The sequence below is a fragment of the Bufo bufo genome, chromosome 3, assembly GCF_905171765.1.
Source record: "Bufo bufo chromosome 3, aBufBuf1.1, whole genome shotgun sequence".
NCBI classification, from domain to species: Eukaryota; Metazoa; Chordata; class Amphibia; order Anura; family Bufonidae; genus Bufo; species Bufo bufo.
The window spans coordinates 299,658,364-299,675,000 of record NC_053391.1 but is presented as its reverse complement, the minus strand read 5'-3'; the positions used below and the strand labels follow the sequence as shown (position 1 = coordinate 299,675,000).

Sequence of the window (16,637 nt, the reverse complement as noted above, 5' to 3'; positions counted from 1 at the left end):
AACAAACTGTGGATCAAACGGTCCTTCAAATTTCAGCCTCTGCGATAAGTCATCACATATCCATTATAAAGGACACTCCAATGTCTCCGCAAGATCTCTTGAATCGGTCCATTGGCAGCATCAAAAGTTGCTATTAGGCGAATCTGTTCATCTCACGTTTCCGTATCTCTGGGATTAAGGAGGGACTCACGGGTACACGTCAGAGAGTGCTGGTACGCTGACGTGACAATCTTACGAGGATATCCACGTCTGTGAAACCTATTTTCTAGGTCCTTGGCCTTTATTTTGAAATCTGAGATTGACGAGCAGATCGAGATACTGCCCTTTCGGAATTCCTCTTTTTAGAGGGAAGGGGTGGCAGCTATCCCAGTGTAATAAGCTGTTGGTCGCTGTTTTCTTGCGAAATGGGCTAGTATGGAGCTTGCCATCCTCCGCTTTCAAAATAACAAGGTCCAATAACTTAATTTGAGCATGGTTAATCTCAGATGTGAAAAATAGGCCACATTCATTGATGTTCAGGAATCGGACGAATTCCTCACACTCATTTACGGTCCCAGTCCATAAAAACAGCACATCGTCGATGCACCTGAGCCACATCAAAATATAAGAGGACCATTCTGACATTTCCTCCCCTTAGGACTTAATGATCATATTTTTTATGCATGCTTTATTGATAGTTATTATTCTATCGAACAAGTACAGGTATGATTTATGATTCATTATTGGGTTTTAACCCCGAGTCATACATTGTATGAGGAGCAATAATAGCGGGCACTTATTTTATGGTTGACTGGGCCTGTTTATACATAACCCTGACATAGTATAATATATCGAACCATTGATTAAAATCAGGTTTTATGGAGTTGGTTATGGGCCTAACATGGATTACCATAAATGTGCATTACCATTAACTGTGGCCCCAATTCCCGGTTTATTAACAGCGCTTTAATATCACCACCGTAACAGATGTTCTTTATAGTTTCTTCTCATGTACACTGTCTCTAATTTTTTGACCTTGGCTGTTACTATGTTGCATCTTAAATGGCTGGCTACTAGGGCTGCACGATATGGGAATTTTGTGCGATTGCGATTAGGGCCCTAAAAGTTGCGATAACGATGTGCGATGCGATATTTTAAGGGAATTGTGCTAGAGGTCTATTTGCTTGGATTTTCCCATAAGAGCCGCTGACGCGGCTGGGTATGACATAGTTATGGGGGATCTGCGGATGGCGCCGTTATGTGGGGGATCTGCGGAGGACGCCGTTATGTGGGGGATCTGCGGAGGACGCCGTTATGTGGGGGATCTGCGGAGGACGCCGTTATGTGGGGGATCTGCGGAGGACGCCGTTATGTGGGGGATCTGCGGAGGACGCCGTTATGTGGGGGATCTGCGGAGGACGCCGTTATGTGGGGGATCTGCGGAGGACGCCGTTATGTGGGGGATCTGCGGAGGACGCCGTTATGTGGGGGATCTGCGGAGGACGCCGTTATGTGGGGGATCTGCGGAGGACGCCGTTATGTGGGGGATCTGCGGAGGACGCCGTTATGTGGGGGATCTGCGGAGGGCCCGTTATGGGGGACCTGCGGAGGGCACCGTTATGGGGGACCTGCGGAGGGCACCGTTATGGGGGACCTGCGGAGGGCACCGTTATGGGGGACCTGCGGAGGGCACCGTTATGGGGGACCTGCGGAGGGCACCGTTATGGGGGACCTGCGGAGGGCACCGTTATGGGGGACCTGCGGAGGGCACCGTTATGGGGGACCTGCGGAGGGCACCGTTATGGGGACCTGCGGAGGGCACCGTTATGGGGGACCTGCGGAGGGCACTGTTATGGGGGACCTGCGGAGGGCACTGTTATGGGGGGATGTGTGCTATGACACATGGGGCCACGAGGGGGGCCAGCATAAGACACACATATAGCATCTTATGCTGGTCCCCCTCATGGCCCCATGTGTCCCTTCATGTGTTAACTCTCCTATTCATAAAATGGCCAGCCTCTGTACTTTCACTATGAATGCACTCACACTGCAGAGAGCGGCAGAGAGCGAGCCGGCCGGCGCGTGACTGACGTCACTGGCACGCTCCTCCCACTTAATTCAGGAAGCAGGACCGTGACTAAGTGACGTCAGTCCCGCGCCGGCCGGCTGCCTCGCTTGCTCCCACTCGCCGCTGCAGTGCATGCATTCATTGTGAAAGTAAGTACAGAGGCTGTAATAGGACAGAGGACTTTTTTTTATCAATAGGGGCCCCTTCATATAGAATAATCGCGGCATTTTTGGCTCGGCCGAATCGCCAAACCGCATTTGCCGATTATCGCGATTCGATTACTTTTGCGATATATCGTGCAGCCCTACTGGCTACATGTGCATCTAATGTTCCACTTGCCTATATACTATGACTTCACCATCTAACTTCCAAATTATGATATTTACATCTAGTGATCCACTAGCCCCTCATATGGATTCACTAACTTAGAAATCATGACGTCACTATCTTGGAACGTACAGCGGCCATTGCTTTGTCCAATTCGCCGTTCATCATCACCGTTCTCAGTGTCCCTATTCAGTTACACGTCCTGATAGGCGACCTGCGCACATCGTCCTTGCTAATTAGTAAGGAGATAAGGCTGGATTTATCTTGTCCGGCCGTGGCTGACGCAAAGGCGTAAGGCTCTGCGGCTCCTCATTTGCGCGTGTCCCATTGGCCACATGTTCTTCACTCCTCCAGGGGGTGTGGCTCACTCCCATTTATATCCCGACAGTTGGCGGGGCTGCTTCACGGCCGCCATAGAGCCGGAGATGCTGTTACACAACACCAGTGTGGCAGCATAAGTTTCCACTACATGCTCTTCTACCTTGCTTTACATCCGCTCCTGATGATTCTTTGATGAAACGCGTCGAGCATGTGATGCAACATATATGGTAGCTTTTGTTAGTGGTGGGCAGGTGGTGAGGGGTCGGAGAGTATTCCCATTTTGGCTGTGTGTTGTCATAAATAACCAGCCGGTGGGCACCATATATAAGGGGTCAGTCTGTGGGAGCTGGTCATACTTCAGTGAGCAGAACACTGACCATCAGGTGCTCTTATACTTACCTATAGACACCATCCACCCTATTTTGTTTTGTAATCCACCTTAATATCGGTATTGGGTGTGTAAAATAGACCCAACCAGATTATTAGGCATCTTTGATAGAAGATTTTACATATGAGTGTTCACATTTCCCCTGGTTTTTAACTAGTATTAATAAAGTATATTAGTTTTAGCGTCCTAAATTTCCGTGATATTTTTAGTTTCCACTGAGATGTATACCCCAAATTTTTTTCCAGACAGTGAATTAATGTAATAGACAGACCCTTATTTCTTTGATTTAAGGACTCTATAATGACAGGATCTGTTCCTCATGATTGGCTCTTGGCAAGTGTGGTGCCAATATTCAAAAAAAGGGTCAAAAACAGAGCCCAGAAACTGTAGGCCGGTAAGTCTAACATATGTTATGGGTTAACTGAAGGCTTTCTAAGAGATGCTATCCTGGAGTATCTCAATGAGGGCTCAGTCCAAACTGTGTTACCAATCTTATGGAGTTTGCATACATATGGTGGCTAAATGAAATGACTGCTTTTAAATTCCTAGTTGAAATTTTATTTTATTATGGTCACTATTTGCCAGGTGTCCCCCAACCTGCAAGTCTTTTGCTCTGCCAGGTCTATTGGTTAATACGAAGTCCTCTTGTAGGATCTTGTACCAGTTGGGGAAGGTTATTTAGTTACTGACAAGAATCTATGAGGGAGATTTATCAAAACTGGTGCAAGGGAAAACAGGCTTGGGCTACTTTCACACTCGCGTTTGGTGCAGATCCGTCATGGATCTGCACAGACGGATCCGTTTAGATAATACAACCGCATGCATCCGTTCAGAACGGATCAGTTTGTATCATCTTTAACATAGCCAAGAGGGATCCGTCTTGAACACCATTGAAAGTCAATGGAGGACGGATCAGTTTTCTATTGTGCCATATTGTGTCATAGAAAACGGGTCCGTCCCCATTGACTTACACTGTGTGTCAGGACGGATCCGTTTGGCTCAGTTTCATCAGACGGACACCAAAACACTGCAAGCAGCATTTTGGTGTCAGTCTCCAAAGCGGAATGGAGATGGAACAAAGGCAAACTGATGCATTCTGAGCAGATCCTTTTCCATTCAGAAAGCAATAGGGCAAAACTGATCCTTTTGGACCGCTTGTGAAAGCAAACTGAAAGCCAAAACGCCAGTGTGAAAGTAGTCTTAGTTGCCCATAGCAACCAGATTCCTACTTTCATTTTCCAAAGGAGCTCTGAAAAATATAAGGTCGAATCTGATTGGTTGCAATGAGCAACTAAGCCAGTTTTCCTTTGCAACAGTTTTGATAAATGTCCCCCTATTTTCTTTATGAAATCGACAGGTTTCAGTTTCCCAGTCTATATCTGGGTAGTTGAAGTCTCCCATAATACTGACCTCATTATGATCTGCCGCCTCGTCTATTTCCATTAGTAATAGATTTTCTGTGGACTCTGTTATATTAGGTGGCTTATAACAAACATCTATCCATATTTTATTATTGTTTTTCCCTCCATGTACTTCTACCCACAGAGACTCCACATATTCATTACTCTCACTTTCCAGAACACAAGGCTTAAAGGGGTGTTCCCATCTAAGACAATTGGGGCATATCGCTAGGCAGCAGGCAAAGTCCCGGAGGGTGCACCATGCGTGCGCGGCTGCCCTCCATTAATTTCCATGCGGCCACCGAAAATAGCCGAGTGATGGCTCGGCTATTTCCATTGGCTCCATAGAAATGAATGGGTGCAATGGCAGCGCAAGCGCGGTGCACTCCCATTCACTTCTATGGGTGGAGCACTTGGTGGTAAGTTTGTAATAAAGTACATTCCAAGGTTTAGGTACAAATTCCATGAAATTCAGCTTATACCCTTTTCCATAGAATGAGCACATCATCAATAAAACGCAACATACAGAAGGGACTGGGTATAGTGCAAATATGGTGCAAATTTGTCCGCATGTAGATTTAAAAACTGCACCCCAGAAACAAAAACAAAAATTGACAATTATTGAGGAAGATTCTACTTGTTTCATATCAGCGTCAGATTTTTCAGCCACCGATGATATAAACATAGTTTTACCAGTAAAATGTTGAAGGGGTTGTCCGGGCTACAGATATTGATGAACTATCCATCAGGATAAGTCATCAATATCAGATTGGTGGGGGTCTGACACCCAGCAACCCCACCTATCAGAAAGAGCTTTCAAAATCTTTTCGAAAAAGCTGCAGTGCTCTTGAGACAGCTGTATCCTCTTCAATGTTTACCTGCAAGTTGTCTCCCTTGTTGTGGTCATGCAGTGTAATTACAGCTTTCTCTCCTGTTCACTTGAAAGAGATGAACAACTGTAATTAAACTTCACCAACATTGCAAGAGAGACAGCATGCATCTGAAGAGGAAGCAGCGCTTGCATATGCCTCGTGACCCCTGCAATCAGCTCATCAGAAGGGGGTGTCAGAAGTCAGATCCCTGCCAATCTGATCGTGATGGACTATGGTCCCTAGGGATCTAGATCCCATGGGTGAGATTCCCCCCCTCCCTTTCCCCCTTCACTCTCCATTAACTATTCTACCCTTCATAACCAATTATAATTTTTTGACTAACCACTTTACCCCTTCCTACCATTTTTATTATTTTATCAGTTGTGTCCTTTTATTTGGATTCTTTTCAACTCGGTCTTCAATATACAGTACTTCAATATCTCAATATATCTTCAGCTCACACTTACACTCATATTTTTTAGGCATTAACACATACATCATATCACCCTTATCCTCTTCTGTATATCCAGTAATTATAGCTTAATACTCCCATAGACTATCAGTGTCCATCACCTCTTCCTATTTTGCAGCCACAGCTTAATTATCCTTGTTTTAGCATCCCCTCTTCTTCTCCCTCCTATTACACTATTTACATATACCCAACATACCAGGACCCCCCCCCCCCCATTATGTATTTACATTGTAGGAAGTTTCCGTACAATAAGGGCATAGCCCTTGCCCTCTTCAGCCTCACCATGTGCTATGCACATGCGCGCCTCCTTACCGGCTGACGTCAGACACCCGATACGTCACCTCCTGGAAGACGCTACATTCCAACCCCTATGTAAAGGTGGCACGCCCGAACTGGCGTCCGCTTCCGGAGCACACATGTCCAACTGAGGCCACAGGTACTGTACTCTTCATGTCCCCTCTATGCTTCCTTTGACCACCTTCCTCTCTTCAGTAACTTACACTATGCCCCTCTCCATGATCCTTTATATATACCCAACAGTATTATATGTACTTGATTATATTATAGGGACTTAAATGTAGTGGATATTCATGCACTTGTCCATTCCCTACTTGATTGCCTTCATTTCTCCAGTGACCTTCACCATCCATAATTATTCTTATGTATACCCAATTGTACTATATATACCTTAATGTAACTAATTACACTGTTTGGACTTATATACAGAGGACATTTATGCACACTGTACACCCATTTATTCCTTACTTTATTTGCCATTTTCTCCTCTGAACCATTTTTACCTAGAGCGATATATGATTGCTAATCCAGCCAGCATATATACATATACTTTCCCTATTTATATGAAAAAGCATCTACCATTTATTTGCGTGTTAATGCTACATCCTCATTTTTATTATCATTTTGCAATCTAGGATATCCCATAAGATAGTTTTATATTCCGTCTAGATCCCTTGATAAAGGTCATTACCCGACTGAAACGTTGGGGTTTCTTTCATGGCCGGTTACATTGACACTTTCTCTGTATGGAACAAAATGATGTAAAATGAAACGTTATGTATTAAAAGCATCTTCTGAAAAAGAAAAAAAAAAAAATTGTTGTGCAGTGGATTTCTCCTTTGAAATCTGATAGTGATGACCGATCCTTGGCATAGGTAATCAATATCTTTAGCCCTGACAACTCCTTTAATTTCCTCACCTTATAAACAAACTCTTCCATTTTCTCCATGGCGTGATGTGCTTGAAGTGGTAGGGTCAGTATTCTAACCTCCTCCTCCTCCTCTTCTTCTTCTTGAGACCCCTTTGCTGCTTGGCTTTCATTTCCCTATAGCAGAATCCGACATTATTTCATTACAAAACATCTAATATCACTGGACTATCTGTTACAAGGAAACAAATCGTTGGTTCATCGTTTCTGCCATCTACCTGAGTAGATTACTGGGTCTCAAGTATCTTTAAGGGGAAGAACAATATATTTAGTCTAACAAGTAAAATCATCACTAATAAAAACGATCAGGATTGCAATACACCATGAATACAAACCTGCACCTCTGCAACTCATTTTATTTTGCTCCAACAGTACATTGGGAGGGGTTGTCTCACTAAGCCAACCACTTTACATAATAGCGATCTCCCTCTATAAGCTCACTTCTTGCTCCAGTGGAATCCAGCCATTCATTTACTATATGGACAATCAGAAATGGTCGCCATGTAATACTACATTACACCGATTGTGGAAATGTCAGGGTGGTCTGGATGGCTGTATCTTCCCTCAGTCAGTCTTCATTGGGCATCCCCTTTAAACACTGTACCTTGTAGTTTCTGATATAGTGAAGGTTAGGCATCAGACCATAGCGTCATCTATGGACAGCTCCTCGCACATGCAATAAATGGACCCATTGGCCCACATTATACCAATGGATTTTTTTTTGGTATCTGTAAGTACTCACCACAGTTTTCGTTTTTTCTACTGCATTTAAAAAAAAAAAAAAAAAAAAAAAAATAATATATATATATATATATATATATATATATATATATATATATATATATATATATATATATATATATATATATATATATATATATATATATATATATATATATATATAAAATCTATAGCTCTGTGAAATATTTTTAAAGGGGTTCACGGGAATGATTTAAAATGGCTGCCAGAAACCTGTCCCAGAATGTGAGCAGTATTGGTTAACTTACCCTTGCAGAGCCATTTAGGGGAGTGACTTGGTCTCAATACACAATATGATCTGGCACTTGCATATACAGCATACTGGTGAGGTTTTTCTGTCAGGCTGCTCAGCCATAATAGCATATCGTAGGCAGCAACCAACCATTGTAGAGCAGTGTAGTGAGGCCCGCCCCCTCTCCGTCCTAGGCAGCTCTAAGTGGTGGCAAACAGTTTTATTCATATTCTAGGACAGGTTGCTGGTGGCCATTTTAAATAATTTGCATTGAACCCATTTAAGAATGGCCTTCTGAGAAGCACCTGATGCACTGTGTGTGCCTGAAGCTTCATCTGAAAGATTCCCCGACAGAAGCCTCAGCATAGGCAATGGGAAAAGTGGCTTAAAGGGGTTGTCTCAGCATGGACAATTGTCTTAAAGGTGTGGGTCCCACTGCTGGTAACCGCACCTATATCGAAAACGGAGCTCCGCAATGTTGTGCCCGGAGGACTCCGGTCCGGCCATCACCAAGCCGGCTCCCCATAGAAGTGAATGGGAGCGTACCGCACACGCACGGCCCCCGCTCCCATTCATTTCTATGGGGCCAACAGAAATAGCCAAGCCAGCTCTCGGCTATTTTCGCCAGCTCCATAGAAAATGAATGGAGGGTGGCTGCGCATGCGCAATCCTTAATTTGCGGTGCTCCGTTCTCGATATAGGTGTGGGTCCCAGTGGTGGGACCCGCACCTATAAGACAATGGGGGCATATCCTAGCGATATGCCCCAATTGTCCATGACGAGACAGCCCCTTTAAACACTTTACAGATACCTTATAGACACAAACAGAAAATAAAAAGGTATATTTTATTCAAAAGGAGTGATATATTCAGCAATCACACGTTGCTGTATACTTACAGAGTTTGATGCCTGGCCCTTTCTTTCTCTTCCTGTTTCCAAGAGTGGCCCCAATTCTGTCAGCTCCATGTCTTCAGCATCTCCCCGAGTACTGCTGGGCAAGCCGCTTTCTTGCCCTGACACTTTACAAGTGGCCATCTGGCCTGTGTATGAAGGATTGGGAGAAGGTAATTAAATAGCAGTTTAATAAAAAATAAAAACTACGAAACTAGAAACAAGTAATTTTTCCTTCTTACTGTAGCTAACCATAGACAGGGAGTTGATGCTGATTGCCTATCCTCAGTATAGGTTATCAATAACCTATCAGTGGGGGGGGGGGGGGGGGGGGGGGGGGCGACCCCCAGTACCCCTTCTGATCCATGTTTTCGTTTTAATGCTAATGTGGGAACTACACAATTACATCTACTGTGTAGTGAAGTGAAGCCAGCAGTGCTGCAGCTACACACTTTGTCCACTACACAAAGGATGGCGTTGTGAACTTCTGGCACAACTGTGTGTGACTGCTGGAGAAAGAGTGCTTGTACTTGGCTATCTCTAGCAGTCTAATAGAGTTGAATGGAGCAGTGAACATGCATCCATGTCTGCCACTCCATTCAAATTGGTGAACAGTCTAGTGAATGGTGAGGACTAGGGTTGCACAATTAATCAAATTAATTTGTTTTCTTTTAGCCCCAACGATGTTCATTCTTAGAAATCTTGATAGCGACTTCTTTCCTTCTGAAGAGCTGAATCAGCGCAGCACCTGTGGGTCATTTAAGTCTCTACCACCTGCGCTATTAATCCAGGAGTGGGTGCAGAAAGCCTCATGAACTGTGCAGATACCACGATCCAGATAAGGCTACATGCACACGACTGTATGTGTTTTGCGGTCCACAAATTGCGGATCCGCAAAAAAACTACGTACATCCGTATGCCATCCATTATTTTTTTTGGCGGATCCATTGTAACAATGCCTAAAACGGACAAGAATAAAACATGTTCTATTTTTTTCCCTGGGGCTACGGAACGGACATAATGATGCGGACAGCATGTGTGCTGTCCGCATTTTTTGTGGACCCATTGAAATGAATGGGTCCGCATCCTATCCGCAACAAAAATGGAACGGACACGGAAACAAAATACGTTTGTGTACATGTAGCCTAACAGCGAGAGCCAGCATTGACAGTAGTGTGGGTGGTGAAGAGAGCTCACAGCTGGAAAGTATACCGACCAGTTCCCTGAGCAAGATAGGAGCACTGAGTCTGGGACTGCATATGGTTGCTGAGAACCAGATCATCAGTACATCTAGGACTGGAGGAGGATATCTATATATGTGTGTATGTACAGTCGTGGCCAAAAGTTTTGAGAATGACAAATATTAGTTTTCACAAAGTTTGCTGCTAAACTGCTTTTAGATCTTTGTTTCAGTTGTTTCTGCGATGTAGTGAAATATAATTACACGCACTTCATACGTTTCAAAGGCTTTTATCGACAATTACATGACATTTATGCAAAGAGTCAGTATTTGCAGTGTTGGCCCTTCTTTTTCAGGACCTCTGCAATTCGACTGGGCATGCTCTCAATCAACTTCTGGGCCAATTCCTGACTGATAGCAACCCCTTCTTTCATAATCACTTCTTGGAGTTTGTCAGAATTAGTGGGTTTTTGTTTGTCCACCCGCCTCTTGAGGATTGACCACAAGTTCTCAATGGGATTAAGATCTGGGGAGTTTCCAGGCCATGGACCCAAAATGTCAATGTTTTGGTCCCCGAGCCACTTAGTTATCACTTTTGCCCTATGGCACGGTGCTCCATCGTGCTGGAAAATGCATTGTTCTTCACCAAACTGTTGTTGGATTGTTGGAAGAAGTTGCTGTTGGAGGGTGTTTTGGTACCATTCTTTATTCATGGCTGTGTTTTTGGGCAAAATTGTGAGTGAGCCCACTCCCTTGGATGAGAAGCAACCCCACACATGAATGGTCTCAGGATGCTTTACTGTTGGCATGACACAGGACTGATGGTAGCGCTCACCTTTTCTTCTCCGGACAAGCCTTTTTCCAGATGCCCCAAACAATCGGAAAGAGGCTTCATCGGAGAATATGACTTTGCCCCAGTCCTCAGCAGTCCATTCACCATACTTTCTGCAGAAGATCAATCTGTCCCTGATGTTTTTTTGGAGAGAATTGGCTTCTTTGCTGCCCTTCTTGACACCAGGCCATCTTCCAAAAGTCTTCGCCTCACTGTGCGTGCAGATGCGCTCACACCTGCCTGCTGCCATTCTTGAGCAAGCTCTGCACTGGTGGCACTCCGATCCCGCAGCTGAATCCTCTTTAGGAGACGATCCTGGCGCTTGCTGGACTTTCTTGGATGCCCTGAAGCCTTCTTAACAAGAATTGAACCTCTTTCCTTGAAGTTCTTGATGATCCTATAAATTGTTGATTGAGGTGCAATCTTAGTAGCCACAATATCCTTGCCTGTGAAGCCATTTTTTATGCAACGCAATGATGGCTGCACGCGTTTCTTTGCAGGTTACCATAGTTAACAATGGAAGAACAATGATTTCAAGCATCACCCTCCTTTTAACATGTCAAGTCTGCCATTTGAACCCAATCAGCCTGACATAATGATCTCCAGCCTTGTGCTCGTCAACATTCTCACCTGAGTTAACAAGACGATTACTGAAATGATCTCAGCAGGTCCTTTAATGACAGCAATGAAATGCAGCTTTTTTTTGGGATTAAGTAAATTTTTATGGCAAAGAAGGACTATGCAATTCATCTGATCACTCTTCATAACATTCTGGAGTATATGCAAATTGCCATTATAAAAACTTAAGCAGCAACTTTCCCAATTTCCAATATTTATGTAATTCTCAAAACTTTTGGCCACGACTATGTGTGTATGTATATATGTGTGTGGTTGCCATAACAACTGATCACAGGTTTTAGCAGATCGCAGGTCCTGAAATATTCAGTCATATGACGTATGACAGCACAACTACACTGCTACATGCATGGGGGAAGGGGCCACTATTAAATGGACGGCCGTTGTGAAGTTCACTGTTAAAGGGGCCGGCCACTGTGAAAGCCACCGCTATTTAATATAAATTGCAATAAATAAATACCCCAACAACGCTGCGTCATCAGCTAGTCTAATATATAAAGCTGTATGTATGCATGTATGTATGTATGTATGTATGTATGTCCACTAAAGGAATCCGCACCGTCGCATTTACAATCACGAAATTTGGCACACGGGTACATCAGGTGTCAGGTAAGGTTTTAGACTGGGTCTCAGCTCTCTAGGACGTACCGTTCCTGAGATATTCCCAAAAAAATGCAAATATGGCACATCACATGGCCTACATTAGCCAATACAAGCCTGCAGTTCTTTCTTTTCATATACCAACTGCCATACACACAGTCGCATGTCCCTTATCAGCCAATAGAAGCTCGCAGGTCCTTAGTCTCCACATACACACTGTTTAACACCAGGTTTCCATAACAACCCAGCCATTTTTCTTTACTGCTGCAAGTCAGCTTTAAAGGGGCAGGGCACTGTGGATGACACACCCATGATCCAGTTAGGCCACACCCGCTCCCACTCTGCAGCCAACAGGGATTTAAAAAAAGAAAGTAAAAATCAACTTCTGTCAGCTGCAGGGGTGGGAGGGAGGGTGACTTTCTCCCTGCAGCTCACACTCAGACAGCACAGTGCTGCTGTCTGAGAGTGAGCTGTTCAAAGGAACATCCCTGTTCTTTTGAACAGCTCACAGGGAGTCTGAAAGCTGGACTGTCCGGCCTTAAACCGGACCTCTGGCCACCATACGGACAGGCTGCTGTGGAGGTCACAGTTAAGGGGACGGTCCACTATGGAGGTCAGTGTTAAGGGGCAGATTGCTGTAGAGGCCACTGTTAAGGGGACGGGGTGTTGTGGAAATCACTGTTAAGGAGATGGGGTACTGTGGAGGTCACTAATAAAAGGGGTGGGACGCTGTCGAGGTCACTGATGCTGTGGAGGTCAAGTGGGGCAGGCACTGTGGAGGTCACAGTTAAGGGGACGGTCCGCTATGGAGGTCAGTGTTAAAGGGCGGGGTGTTATGGAAGTCACATTTTTAGGGAGCAAAGCTCTGTAGAGATCAGCAATCACAACACGGTCCCATCTTTATTTCTTGTACTTAAAAAGAATGTGTACACAACAGCAGCAACGTTTCAGCTACATAGAAGCCTTTTTCAAGCTTGAAAAAGGCTACCATGTAACCGAAAGGTTGCTGTTGTGTACACATTCTATTATCAGGTATATATATCAGGTATATATTTATATACCTCATATTATACACATACTACATCATACACTCCTTCTATACCTCACAAATTATTATATATATTAATATATATATATATATATATATATATATATATAATTTGTGAGGTATAGAAGGAGTGTATGATTTAGTATATGTATAATATGAGGTATATAAATATATAGCTCACATACACAGTGTGTTAAACCTCATACTACATCATACACTCCTTATATACCCAACAAATACACTGCTCAAAAAAATAAAGGGAACACTTAAACAACACAATGTAACTCCAAGTCAATCACACTTCTGTGAAATCAAACTGTCCACTTAGGAAGCAACACTGAGTGATAATCAATTTCACATGCTGTTGTGCAAATGGGATAGACAACAGGTGGAAATTATAGGCAATTAGCAAGACACCCCCAATAAAGGAGTGGTTCTGCAGGTGGTGACCACAGATCACTTCTCAGTTCCTATGCTTCCTGGCTGATGTTTTGGTCACTTTTGAATGCTGGCGGTGCTTTCACTCTAGTGGTAGCATGAGACGGAGTCTACAACCCACACAAGTGGCTCAGGTAGTGCAGCTTATGCAGGATGGCACATCAATGCGAGCTGTGGAAAGAAGGTTTGCTGTGTCTGTCAGCGTAGTGTCCAGAGCATGGAGGCGCTACGAAGAGACAGGCCAGTACATCAGGAGACGTGGAAAAGGCCGTAGGAGGGCAACAACCCAGCAGCAGGACCGCTACCTCCGCCTTTGTGCAAGGAGGAACAGGAGGAGCACTGCAGAGCCCTGCAAAATGACCTCCAGCAGGCCACAAATGTGCATGTGTCTGCTCAAACGGTCAGAAACAGACTCCATGAGGGTGATATGAGGGCCCGACGTCCACAGGTGGGGGTTGTGCTTACAGCCCAACACCGTGCAGGACGTTTGGCATTTTCCAGAGAACACCAATATTGGCAAATTCGCCACTGGCGCCCTGTGCTCTTCACAGATGAAAGCAGGTTCACACTGAGCACATGTGACAGACGTGACAGAGTCTTGAGTCGCCGTGGAGAACGTTCTGCTGCCTGCAAAATCCTCCAGCATGACCGGTTTGGCATTGGGTCAGTAATGGTGTGGGGTGGCATTTCTTTGGAGGGCCGCACAGCCCTCCATGTGCTCGCCAGAGGTAGCCTGACTGCCATTAGGTACCGAGATGACATCCCCAGACCCCTTGTGAGACCATATGCTGGTGCGGTTGGCCCTGGGTTCCTCCTAATGCAAGACAATGCTAGACCTCATGTGGCTGGAGTGTGTCAGCAGTTCCTGCAAGACGAAGGCATTGATGCTATGGACTGGCCCGCCTGTTCCCCAGACCTGAATCCAATAGAGCACATCTGGGACATCATGTCTCGCTCTATCCACCAACGTCACGTTGCACCACAGACTGTCCAGGAGTTGGCAGATGCTTTAGTCCAGGTCTGGGAAGAGATCCCTCAGAAGACCGTCCGCCACCTCATCAGGAGCATGCACAGGCGTTGTAGGGAGGTCATACAGGCACGTGGAGGCCACACACACTACTGAGCCTCATTTTGACTTGTTTTAAGGACATTACATGAAGTTGGATCAGCCTGTAGTGTGTTTTTCCACTTTAATTTTGAGGGCGACTCCAAATCCAGACCTCCATGGGTTGAAAAATTTGATTTCCATTTTTTAATTTTAAGTATTTCAGAAGAATATTTAATTAATTCAGATCTAGGATGTGTTATTTTTGTGTTCCCTTTATTTTTTTGAGCAGTGTGTGTGTATAATATAGAATATAGAATATATATATATATATATATATATATATATATATATATATATATATATATATATATACGGAACAGCACCTCCTGAGACAAATCGCAGGTGCAAGCTACCTGGCAATAATACAGCAAACAAAGAAGCTACCTTGTCGTCTGGTAGGTGGGCTCAACATATTATTGATCAGTTATGTAGACACCAATATTATATAGTTTTTTTTCCATTTTCTACCACTTTTAAATCCTAAAATCACTTTTTATTAAACTTTTTGTTGCATCACCAAAATCTAAGACCCATAACTTTTTTATTTTTCCAATAACATAGTTGTATGAGGGCTTATTTTTAGCAGGATGGGCTGTAGTTCTTATTGGTATCAGTTTTGAGATGCATATGACTTTTTGATCACTTTTTATTAAATATTTTTGGGAGGTAAAGCAAAAAAACAGCAATTTGCCATTGTTTATTTATATTTTTTTACAGCGTTCACCATGCGGGATTGGTACCATGATCATTTTATAGATCAGGTCATTACGGATGCGGCGATACCAATTATGTGTAGTTTATTTTTCATTCTCTTATAAAAGGAGCAGATGTGGGAAAAGGCAATTTATTTTATTTTTACATTTTTCTTACATTTATATATTTTTTCACACTTTTTTAAAATCTTGAAGATCCAGTGGGGCTTAATGGCTGTACTGTACAGTACTTTTCAATGCAGAGTGCAGATCAGAGCCTGAACCCGGCACTTTTAAATTGAGACAATCCGATTGGTTAGTCTGTGCAGAGTAACCAATCTGAGTGATCGCCGGCAAGGGACCACTCTAATTGGTCCCTTGCTGGCAGTACTGGACTCTACACTGTCCATAACATCGGCAGGGCAGGGGCAGAAACTTTAATCCAAGCACATTGCAGCGCATGGATTAAAGAGGTGCCATAACGTATACATATGTTGACTTTATCACATCCAACTCAACAAATATGACAGAAGTGGCGGACTTCCTGCACAATGACACAAAAACAAATTTGAATGTTTGAATGCCCTCTGACACCCAGAGGTTTACAGGTTTTAAAAAAAAAAAAAAACATCTGAGGGGTTAAACGTCTGCAATCACTAATCACAGACACTATATCCGGGTGTTTCCTGTTCAAAAATAGCCACCAGGTTTCTGCTGTTTTTAAAATAGGATTTCCACCCTACATGTATGGCAGTGGTACTGAAGGGGTCAAAGCCTCCCTGGCACCCAGCAGCTATGGCACGGACCAGTTGACATGATTTGGATATCCATATGTCCTTTCTGCTCCTCCGCAAAAAAAAAAATAGAACATGTCCTATATTTTTTGTTTTATGCACAAGGAGAGGATAGTTTTATAGAGCAGTGATCCTCAACTCTAGTCCTCAGGGCCCAACTGCCAGTTTTGAAGATTTCCTTAGTATTGAGCAGGTGATATAATTAGTGTCAATGCCTCAGGACTTACCACAGGTGTTCATTCTGTGTGATATTCTTAAATCAAAACCGGTAGGTGGGCCCTGAGGACTGGAGTTGGGGAACACTACTAGAGAGGACAGGATGCTTCGCAAAATGCAGAACACACGTGGCCGGAATCTATGCTTTGTGGACCCACA

At 43.9% G+C, this 16,637-nt stretch overlaps 1 protein-coding gene across 1 annotated transcript in view; it reads right to left on the bottom strand.

The window, feature by feature from the left end:
* The window catches only part of ADIPOR1 (adiponectin receptor 1), a 54,433-nt gene that overhangs the window by 16,675 nt on the left and 21,121 nt on the right, over window positions 1-16,637 (bottom strand). The window contains exons 3-4 of the mRNA XM_040424195.1: window positions 8,941-9,083; window positions 7,044-7,169 (exon numbers count right to left, since the gene is read on the bottom strand). Of these exons, the coding sequence (XP_040280129.1) occupies window positions 7,044-7,169; window positions 8,941-9,078 (264 nt within the window). The 5' untranslated portion in view covers window positions 9,079-9,083. The remainder of the gene's footprint in view (window positions 1-7,043; window positions 7,170-8,940; window positions 9,084-16,637) is intronic.